This window comes from Octodon degus, unplaced genomic scaffold (assembly GCF_000260255.1).
Source record: "Octodon degus isolate 3935 unplaced genomic scaffold, OctDeg1.0 scaffold00131, whole genome shotgun sequence".
NCBI classification, from domain to species: domain Eukaryota; kingdom Metazoa; phylum Chordata; class Mammalia; order Rodentia; family Octodontidae; genus Octodon; species Octodon degus.
Genome location: NW_004524707.1, coordinates 568889 through 580259, shown reverse-complemented (window position 1 = coordinate 580259; position 11371 = coordinate 568889). Strand labels below are relative to the sequence as shown.

Below are 11371 nucleotides of genomic sequence, written 5' to 3'. Positions count from 1 at the left end.
TTGTAAATATATAAATTTTTAACCATTTGGGGGTTTTGTTTCGTTTTGTATTTGCGCTTGCCAGGGAAGTGCTTATTCCACTGAGCCATCTCCTCAGCCCCACTTTAACCATTTGTACAAATTCAGTAGATTTTCTTTTCAATGGACCCAGGCGATTTTATTCATGACCAGTCTCTGTAATTACTGAGGCCACTGTGTCCACACAGGGGGCTCTACTTCTTTTCCTCCTTGAACAGGGTCTTTTTTTTTTTTTTTTTTTCCTGCGGAACCGGGGATTGAACTCAGGCCCTTGTGCTTGCCAGGGAAATTGAACAGGGTCTTGATCGTCTCCTCCTTAGCCTAGAGGTGCCCATGGCATTTGCACTTCCTTGGCCTTCAAGGTGTGGGCCTCAGCCGGCCAGCTAGAAGCTTCCTGCGGTTTCATCCACCTTCAGCCTGTGGATGCGTGCTATGAGAGTCACTTGTTTCCCTTCACCTTCAGGCTGTGGTACACATAGTGGTCAGTCCTCTTAGAGTCCTCATATCTCCAGAGCAGCCCGTACAGGGTCCACATCCTTGTATCCACGTCACCTTCTCTGGCATCAGGCCTGGGTCGCACCCTCTCAGTAGCTATGCCCTGTGCCTGTCCTTCTGGTGAGCCAGGGTGCTTTTCTAGCATTGAGCCTGCGAATGGATAGTCACAGACTTGGATGATCCGCACATCCTGCGTTTCCAGATCTGCTGACTGGCATTGGTGGTTTCACTGTTCTCTTGTGTCTTGGAGGCAGTCCTCTTCGGAAGCCTGAGCATGTTCCTGACCACAGCCCCACAGCCAAAGGCTGGTGTATTATACACATCCATAATGCTGTAAATCACCACACTACCCATTTCTAACTCCTTTTCATGACCCCATACGTAAGCTCAGTATGCATAAAACAATAGCTACCCATTCTGTTCTTTACCTCCATAGCCCTATGAGGGACCTCTGCTCTACTTCTGTCTATACTTTCCTGCTCTAGCTAGTTACCTCATGTAAGTAGGATTGTAGACTATTTGTCCTTCTGTAACTGGCTTATTTCACTTGGCATGATACTTTCCATGTTCACCCATGAGGAATGTGATCATTATGTACTACAAACATGCTGTAATAAAAAAAAATAAACAAAATACTTTCAAGGTTCAGCCATGTTGTAGTCTGTCAGAATTTCATTCCTTTTGATTCCTGGCACTACAAAAAATGTTTTTTTCATTCATCTTTGTGGCTGAATAATATTCCATTGTATGTACCACCTTTTATTTATTCATGTATTGATAGAAATTTGAGTTCTTTCTATCTTTTGGATAGCGATGAGATGTTTATAGCAAGTTAAAGGTCAAAGCAATAAAAAAGAACTAAACTTGGAACTTGAGAGCCAGTAGCCTAACCCCAGTTTGGGTCAGTCAGTGACACCTGGCTTTATACGGGTCAGTTGCCCTCTCTGCGCTCCAGGTTCTTCACCTGTAAACGGAGCTAACAAGACTTTCTGTGCCTACTTCTTAGCATTATAGTGAGGGCTGGTGCATTTTGTGCAACTGTTTCTCAGTGCCCACAAGTCAATATGCTTGGCATCAAGGGCCCAAGGGTGAGAAAAACAGTTGCAATCCCAGTGCATTGTGGCAAGTTTGCTTTGTAAATTATACAGCAGTAGGCTCAGGGCCACAAGTCATTACCTTCCTTGTCCATCTGTAGACCCTGAATAAGAAAGCTGTTGGTCCATACTCCTTCCTGCTGCAAACATGGACTGCGCTGGACCCAAGTGAGAACTTTTTCCAAACAAGGTGCTCTCCAGCCTCTCCACCACCTAGCCTGGTGGAGGCAGGGTGGATTGTCTGAGTGCAGCCGGAGACCTGCAGAGCAGCAACAAGCAGATCCCCAGGACCGAGCTCACCAAATCACCCCCACAGATGCTTCTATCTACTGACCTTTCTCCTCAATCTCCTGCATTCTCTCTTCCCAGGTGGCCATCAAGTCAATCCGGAAAGACAAAATCAAAGATGAGCAAGATCTAATGCACATACGGCGGGAGATTGAGATCATGTCGTCACTCAACCACCCCCACATCATTGCCATCCATGAAGGTACAGCATGGGGCATGTGGAGGTGGGACTTGGGTTGCATATGCTTGAGTATAAAAGAGAAGACAGCACCAACAACACAAAGACATAAAAGTGACAGGGGCTTTAGAGTCAGTTAAAAACAGGATTTGAAAACTAGCTACATGAGTTAGGACGAAGCATTTAATGTCAACTGTGGCCCTCAGTTCCTCGTTCATAAAAATGGGATAATCCCCTCTGTGTCACAGGGGGGTTACAAAGACCAAACTGGATGTCACTGAGTGTCTTGTTCTTGGGAGAGACCCAAGGAAGGACAAGCTTTTTGTTGTTGCTGTTGGTTTTCCCTGCTTGAACCCTAACCTCCCCAGCCCAGTGAGATCCTTAGAAATCCAGGAAGGCTGACACATGCACCATCCTACACCTGCTCCAGGCGTGTGGGTGCTATTTTTCACGTATCCCCAGAGCCAGACTTCTCAGAATCCAACCCGTGCTCTGAGTCACTCCTGCCACAGTGTATCTCCTACCTCTCACTGTCTCTCTTGGCCTCCTTTCCTCTGACATCAGCTTCCCCACCCCAGTTGCCCTCTTCTCCATGACCCAGTGACCAAGGCAAAGTGATGAGGGGGAGGGGGAGTACCTCCCCCACACACCTGTCTGCTCCGAGCCTTGCTGTAATAGTAGTTAGATGGGAACCAGGGATGACAGAGGAACAGCAGGGAGGGAAGAGAGCCTATGGCTTTGTCTGAAAATTTCTTTAGGAAAAAATAGAAAAGTTTAGGATTTGAAATCCTAAGGAGAATAAGCCCAGAACCATTGACACAGCCCTGAGGCCTGTACCTGTCCCATCGGCAACCCAGACAAGTGGCTGAGAAAGTTAATTGTATCTCTGCGTACTTCCCTCAGGGTAGAGTAGGCAGATGACAAAGTAGTGGTTGAGCCAGGCTGAACTTGGTGATCCAGCATTGCAGCTACGTGTTCTTAGGTGGGAATTCTTTCCAATCCCATGCCTCTGCCTGGGTCTGGGAACTGAGCTCTGACGCTCAGGACGCAGCTTCTTCTGCACATACAGATTCAGCAGATAAAGGGGCATCACAGTCACTGGGTGTCTGAAAGCCTCCCCCAGATTACTCCCACCCTGCTATTACAGCCTTCAGGGCTTGTGGACTTAGAGGAGACTCCAGTCCCGGGAACTTCCTAGCCCAGTAAGATCCTTAGCAATCCAGGGAGCCCTGCACCTGTTTCAGCCACACAGTACCATATCCTAGTTGCTCCTAGAATTGACCTGAGTGTTCTTGGTCCCCAGTCTCACGGCACTGTTGTATACCTGCAAAGGCATTGAGAACCATAGGGGTGGAGTCTCAGCCAGCACCCCCTAGGATGCTGTGGGATACCATCCCCTAGAAAAAGTACTGTTCCCATAACTTTGTGTCCAGATTCTTGGGAGCTGGGACTCCTCTCAGGAGAAGCTTTGTCCCTCAGTGCCTTCTCAGAGACCAGACAATTACAGCTCTGGGGCTGGCCAAGCAGGCCAGACTCATAGGACCTGTTTCATGCAAAGATGCAATAGCACGGACATACATGTTCTGACATACACTAGCTGAAGGGCCTGTCTGGTAAACCAGGTGCTCCATACCTTTTCAAGGGGCTGGAGCCAAGACAAGGCTTGAAGTGACAAGAAGGCCCCTCCTACACATGGTGATGAGCCAGCTCAGTTGGGCTGACTGCCAAGAAGCCAGCCAGCCAGTTAACGACCACATACTCATTGATTGCTTCTTGGATGAGGCCTTATACATAAAGCCTGGCCTGTGTACCCTGGATGGGAAGTCAGAGTTGGTGGGAGAGGTGACTGCCTCAGCTTTCCACAGCACTGCACAGTTCCTGGTCCATTTTAAAGTTAAAATTTCCTTTTTTTTGGCAGAACCCGGGATTGAACTCAGGCCCTTGCACTTGACAGGGAAGTGCTTATTCCACTGAGCCATCTCCCCAGCCCCCTCCTGGTCCATTTTAATATACTTGTGTCCCTCCTCTGAGCTTTGAGGCACACATTATTGGCATTATTTTTCAAATTCACTCATGGGAACATCTATTATAAATATAATAATAGACACCATTTTTCAAGTGCTTAGTTATATGTCAGCGCTCATGGGACATGGCTCTGTCAGACCTGGTGCTGTCACTGTTTTTTATCTGTTTCTCACCAAGCCCCCAAAATAGCCACTACTATCCCACTTTGCAAATGAAGAAACAGAGGCTGAATAACTTATCCACGATCACCTAGAAAACCTGCATTCTTACTGATTGATCTTAAAAGGTGAAAAAGTGGTGGGTTCGGAGCCAAAGAGCCTGGCATTTCATCTTATCCAGGCAAGGTCTCCGCTTTCCGAGGAGTTCTCAGAATACTCGAAAGCCTGAACTGAGGGCCAGCCACCGGTCTCAGGCTTAGCGTCTTGTTCACAGAAGGTGCTGAGCACCCCCAAAGGCCCTTTCTGGTCCATATTTCCTGTCTATTGATCACCATCCTTGGAAGGAGGTCCTGTGTGGTTTGGGGCCAGGAAAGAGTATGTGAGGACTGATGGGGGACAGTGGATAGCTGGCAAGGCCTGACACCCACCTTGCTCTGCCCAGTGTTTGAGAACAGCAGCAAGATTGTGATTGTCATGGAGTACGCCAGCCGAGGAGACCTGTATGACTACATTAGTGAGCGGCAGCGGCTGAGCGAGCGGGAAGCCCGGCATTTCTTCCGGCAGATCGTCTCTGCAGTGCACTACTGCCACCAGGTGAGCACCCACCTGCCCCAGCCACACTCTAAGGGGCTTGTCCCTGGACTCTGGGCAGATTCTATGGCTTGCCCAGGATCATATAGGCAGACACCACGCAGTCAGGACTCTCAGATCAGGCAACGTTGGTGTCTCTGGCTCTGAGGGTCTCTGCTGAGAATCAAAGGGCCTCTGGTTTCCTGCATTATATGTCAGTAAAGTCGGGTATCCCAGCCTGCCTGTGTTCTATCCTGTTCAGCTCCTTCTGTGTCTGCCACACCTCCCCATTCCCCTGACTCGAATCCTTCTCTTTCAGAATGGGATTGTCCACCGAGATCTCAAGCTAGAGAACATCCTCTTAGATGCCAATGGAAATATCAAGGTGAGCCCCGCCCCACCTTTAGCTTCCATGTTGTCCCCATCTCACCCTAGGTTTTCTGCACTGTAGCTTTTAGGGGATTCCTGAAGGGGTCAGGCAGAGCACAGACTTCTCTGTTGGGACCTTAGCCATCACCCATTTCAACAGCTGTGTTCCCACAGGATGGGGACACAAGCCTTGTATGGTGTCACATGGCTAACAAGTGGCAGGGCCTGGGCTAGAACCAAGATCTTTGACTCACAGTGCAGTGCTTTCTGGATGTCCTGAGGCTGACAGGAGTCTAGATCTAGGATCAGACTTGGTACACAGCCTCATGATTAGCAGACACAAGGCCACCGTCAGCATTCTCCCTACCTGTGCACATGCATGCTCACACGTATACACGTGCAACCAAATCTGCTGGGATTAGGCAGCCTTTGGCACCCTGCCCAACAGAGCAGTACCACAAGTGCCACCTTCCTATTGCCTGCTGCTCCTGGATTCCTAGGCTGAAGTACTTCCATTTTGTCAGTCAAGAGAAGATCGTATTGACAGGGTGATTTTAGGTCTCAGGACTGGACAGGGAAAAAGGCTAGACTAGAGCTGGTTGATGCAGACGAGAGTGGCCCATCAGGCACCCAGGATGGTGACTCTGCACCTTGACCCTCTTCAGAATCTTTCTGACATAGAACATAGTCCCCTCTGAGGTTCTTGACCTGTGCCCCATGGTACAGAGGCCTTCTCCTTACTCTGCGAGTTCCCGGAGCAGGTGGGGCTTTCTTTGATGCTGACTGGCGTGGTAGGGGAGGCAGTGCTGGTAAACACACTTAACCCGGACAGGCATGCACTCTGTTCTCTACCAGTCATAGGCCTCATTATGGGCTTCCCCTGGTAACTGTTTGATAAGAGGCCAATAAAACAATAAGCAAAGGAGCGAGTTTCATAAACAGTCCCTCCCCACACTGGGCACAGCAGCCCTCTGTGGAGTGAGGAGTTGGGGAGCAACAGGTTACTGACCTCTGCCTCTAGCTGAGGCCAAGCGGAAAGGTGCTCTAAGGAGTGAGAGCTTTGGTCAGGACCGAAGGCCCTCAGACTCAAAGGCTCAGGAAGTACTACCAAAAGATCCCTTCTCCTGAGCTAGAGCCACAGCCATGGTCTTTGTCCTGCTCTAAGCATTGCCCTTTAGTGATCTCTTTGGACAGAGGGGAGCCCTGGAAGGGAGGGCAGCTCAGGCCTGGCATGGTTTAGCGTTCGGGGCCTTGCTCCTTGGGACTGTGGCAGTGGCATGCGACTGCCCCTCTTTCATCTGGCTGATCCTCCATGTAGTCCAGAAATATCCACTGAGCCTCTAGAGGCCCTTCCCTGTGCAAGGAGCTGCAGGGGGACGAGGAGGTGCATAGGGAAGCATATTGTCAGGCTAGAAGATACATAGAGATGCAGAGAGTCATTGGAAACTCTGGGGCAGCACAAAGTATCTGAGGTGCTGAAGGGCTTCCCAGGAGAGGTGGATGTGCAGGATCAGGAGGGTGTGCACAGGCCGGGGATGGAATCCCTGGGGTGGAACACAGCATACATGATCAAAAGGGTCTTCAAGCACTGGGCTTCCTGGGGCCCCACATACCTCTGCCTACAGGTTCTTCATGAACACCAATCATTCAGGCACTTTCTTATAGGAACTGAGCTATGGTGACAGTGCCCAGTGTGGGATTGGGGCCAGGGCACCCTTTCTTCTGTGGGGGTTTCCCCGGGTCTGAAGAAGGGCAGCCTGAGAACTGCAGAGCATCCCAGGCCTTGGCATGACCACATCCATATTTGTCCTAATCCTGCAGATCGCTGACTTTGGCCTCTCCAACCTCTACCACCAAGGCAAGTTCTTGCAGACATTCTGTGGGAGCCCCCTCTATGCATCACCTGAGATTGTCAACGGAAAACCTTACATGGGTCCAGAGGTAAGCGGTACCTCCTCTACCAACCTCAGTCCTTTCTTGTGACTTTAGGCCTTATGAGACAAATCAGCTAGTTTTCTAGTCCTTTCCTTTCTCAGGGATAGTAGAACTGGTGCTAGATGATTCTCCATCTCCCTGTCCTTGTTCCTGTCACTTTCTTCATTCCCATTACCTGCCCAGCACCTAATCCGGCCTCCCTGGAAGACAGAGCAGCTGTCACAGCTACTCCAGAAGGGCTGGCCTGGCCATTGCTCCTGTGCTTATGGCTGTATCCACCCCCACCTCTAGGGAAGTGATGGACAGCATCTTCCCCTGTGAGACTTGGAGCCTCTGCACCTTGTACATTGTCCCATCTTTATCCCTGGGTTATCCTCAGGTTACACACTGGCATCTCAGTCCTCCATTGTGTCCTTTTGCCCCTAGTATGGAGGCAAGGCTGGTGGCTCCCCAGGCTATAGATGGGGTATCCTTGCTGACCTGATCCTTCACTTACTCTCTCTCAGGTGGACAGCTGGTCTCTGGGTGTTCTCCTCTACATCCTGGTACATGGCACCATGCCCTTTGATGGGCAGGATCACAAGATGCTGGTGAAGCAGATCAGCAGTGGGGCATACTGCGAGCCACCCAAACCTTCCGGTGAGTGAAAGTAATGGGTATTCTCATCTGGGCCTGGGGAGCGTCCTTCATTTCTGAGGTGAGAATTAAACAGTGGTACTAAAGTCAAGAGGGCAACAGTCCATTGTGACTTGTAGTAGATTAGGGTGACCTCCAGGCTCATGCTTCCAGTATCTGAGACTTCCAAGAAAGGAGAAGGTGTGTACTCCTCCCCAGTGAGCATACTTGATTCTATTTGGGAAATGCTTCCTAAGATCGAACTTAGATCCTCTTGGCTACAGTTGTCTATTGCTTTGGTTCTCATCCTCAGAGATCTTTCTGTCCTTTCACATGGGATGTAGAAGGCAAGAAGAGATGAGGATGCGCCCTAGTTTGCTCTGGGTACAGTCCTTACTCTTAGAGGGTTGAATGTCAGTGGAGATAAAGGAAAGTATGCTTTATATGTACATTCCAACATGGGGTAACGAAGGGGTCATGGGACAAAGAGGCAGTTGTACAGTCTGCTTGGGAAAGCTAGCCTGGGGAGCAGCCTGGGCTGGCACGTGTGGAGCCCAAAGGGTGAACAGCATCTTGGCCCAGATGGGGGCCAGCCAGTGAGAGGAAGCCATGAAGTATCCTTTCTTGCAACTACCAAACTGAATTTCCTACCTCTGTCTTCAGATGCCTGTGGCCTGATTCGGTGGCTACTGATGGTGAACCCCACCCGCCGAGCCACACTGGAGGATGTGGCCAGTCACTGGTGGGTCAACTGGGGCTATCCCACCCGTGTGGGGGAGCTGGAAGCTGTACGTGAGAGTGGGCACAGTGGCAGTGACTCTGCCCGTGCCTCCATGGCTGACTGGCTTCGCCGATCCTCCCGCCCACTCCTGGAGAACGGGGCCAAAGTGTGCAGTTTCCTCAGACAGCATGCGCCAGGTGGCGGTGGCAGTGGAGATGGCAGCACACCCAGCCTGGAGCGCCAGCACTCACTCAAGAAGTCCCGCAAGGAGAATGACATGGCCCAGTCTCTCCAGGCTGATCTAGCTGAGGATGCCTACACTCGTCCTGCGAAGGGCAGCCTCAAGCTGCCAAAGGGCATCCTCAAAAAGAGGGTGTCAGGCTCCTTAGAGGGGACACAGGTGGACACACAGGAACCTAGCCCAGTTCCTGAGGGTGCAGGGCAGGCCGCTCCCCTGCTCCCCAAGAAGGGCATCCTCAAGAAGTCTCAGCAGCGTGAGTCAGGCTACTACTCCTCTCCGGAGCCCAGTGAGTCTGGGGAGCTCCTGGATGCTGGTGACGTGTTTGTGAGTGGAGAACAGGAGCAGCAGAATCCTCCACAGCCCCCGGGATTGCTTTTTCATCGCAAGGGCATCCTCAAAGTCAATGGCAAGTTCTCAAGGGCAACCTTGGAGCTCACTGCCCCCACCACCTTTGGTTCCTTGGACCAACTGGCTGCCCCACACCCCCCAAACCGGGCCAGCCGCCCCTCCCCATCGGGGGCTGTGAGTGAGGACAGCATCTTGTCCTCTGAGTCTTTTGACCAGCTGGACTTGCCCGAACGGCTCCCTGAGCCCCCTCTTCGGGGCTGTGTGTCTGTGGACAACCTCACTGGGCTTGAAGAACCCCTCTCACAGGGTCCTGGCAGCCGCCTGAGGCGCTGGCAGCAGGACCCCCTGAGTAATAGCTGCTTCTCCCTGACGGACTGCCAGGAGGTGACAGAGGCCTACCGCCGGTCTCTGGGGGTCTGCTCAAAGCTCAGCTGATGGATATGGGCCATTGGCCCAGCCTGGGCAGGCTCTAAAATGTAGCTGGCTGCACCTTGTAGGCCTAGCGCCTTTTCCTGGGGCAGGAATCCCAGCTCCAAAGGCTGTGGAGCCCTAGATGGGAGAGCAGGCGAATGAATTGCTGCGAGGGCTCTGTGCCTCACACCTGATCTAACCAGGAAAGTGATGTAAGAATAGCAAGGCAGGGCTGGAGAGATGGCTCAGTAGGATAAGCGCTTGACTGGCAAACGCAAGGATCTGAGTTCAATCCCCGGTTCCGCAAAAAAAAAAAAAAAAAAAAAAAAAAAAGAATAGCAAGGCGACCACACATTCCAGGTCCCATGTCTTGTGTCTGTGGAGGAGCTGCAGAGACCTGGAAAGAGCTCTCCATCCAGGTCTGCCGCCTCTGTTGCCAGGAGTTTTGCTCCTGGGGCCTTCTGAGCCTAGCCCCACCCAGGCTCATCCCTGCCAAAGTGGGAAAGGACAGTCTTCATACAGTTCCATCTCATGAACCACTGGAGCTGGGAGTAGAGGAGCCCTCCTGGTGCATCCTGTGGCCTCACTGAAGGAGTCAGAGATCCTCTAGACCCCACCTTGGACCTCAAAAACTCAACTTCTGCCTCCAAGCTGCTCCTGAAGTCTGGACAGTGGATGTGTCCGTTTCTCTGGGCTTTCAGGACCTTAGGATGTCCTTATTTATTTTTAAAGTTTATGTACTCAACACTGTGTATTTTATTTTTTTTAAAGTGAATTTTGCTGTTTTGAATAATGTGAATGCTGTGTTCTAGTGGAGATGCATCCACTCTGACATCCAGGCTCCCGTGCTGGGAGGTATTTTTACAGGGATACCCCACCAATCAGGGAAGGGGAGTCTTACAAGCCTACTTATTCCTTGCACTGGAAATGAATTGCTGGCTCCTCTGTGCCTCACCCTGATGCTGTCTGCCCTCCTTTGTGGTCAGAAAAAAACCACTTCATTAAAACCGGAATAGTGATTTAAGAACCACTTTCTATTGTTTAGGGAACGCGTCACCCCCCAACCTCCCCATCCTCCCCATCCCCGATCTGAGCTGCTATTGGTGAGACACAGAAGCTGCATAATCAACAGGCATAAAGGGTTGGGGTGATCCTAGATGGTGTAGTCCTCGCTTAGGGTGCAAGCTCAAGCCCCAGCACCCTGCCCGTTCACCCTCCACAAATAGTAAAACCCTCCTGGGCTCCTGCAGCAGCAGCTCGGGCCTGATTCCACTGAACATTCACATTGGGTGGAAAAGCCCTGGGCTTCCTGAGCGTCCCAGACTGCTCTTCCCGCCTGGGCTGCTAAAACTGAAAGAACCAACTGGGTCCCGAAGCTTATCCCGCCCCTCCCCCCGCCCCATCTGCCCCTCGCGTCGTCTGCTACCGCCCTTCCCCCAGCTGCGTGAAGACGCCCCTCAGCCTTTATTCTCTAAAGAAATCCCCTTTCCTGCCGCGCTGCGCAGCTTTTGCTCCCTCCGCCCCACTCCAGACTCCCGGAGGAAGCAAAGAATGCTTGGAATGTCCACCCCCACACTGGCTCCCCCCCCGGCCCCCTGCAGAGCACCCCTCCCCCGTAAGGCCTGAGCCATTGAGAAAGTCCGGGGCTCCGAGGGGACGGGATGCAAGGGAGGGTGAGGACAAAGTGCAGGCGGGCAGCCGTCGGCTGGAGCGTCGGCCCCGACCCGTCTCTGACCTGCTCTGGTATTCACAGCATCCCCCACCTCCAGTTCTGGTCGGTTCCAGCTCCGCGGCTCCCCACTGCACCGCACACCTGTCCTTGGCCAGCTGCTACTGTCTGCCCAGTAGGGAGTCGACCTTCCTTCCCTCTCTGTACCTGCAGTGCTGAAAAAGTCACCGAGCCTG

The 11371-nt window shown here is 51.8% G+C and overlaps 1 protein-coding gene across 1 annotated transcript in view; it reads left to right on the top strand.

Annotated features, from left to right (window-relative positions):
* Nuak2 (NUAK family kinase 2) overlaps positions 1-9688 on the top strand; it is a 17243-nt gene extending 7555 nt beyond the window's left edge. Inside the window, exons 2-7 of the mRNA XM_004641119.3 lie at positions 1977-2097; positions 4699-4850; positions 5146-5211; positions 7017-7136; positions 7637-7769; positions 8409-9688. Coding sequence (XP_004641176.1) covers positions 1977-2097; positions 4699-4850; positions 5146-5211; positions 7017-7136; positions 7637-7769; positions 8409-9490 — 1674 coding nt within the window. The 3' untranslated portion in view covers positions 9491-9688. The remainder of the gene's footprint in view (positions 1-1976; positions 2098-4698; positions 4851-5145; positions 5212-7016; positions 7137-7636; positions 7770-8408) is intronic.
* The last annotated feature ends 1683 nt before the right edge of the window (positions 9689-11371 follow it).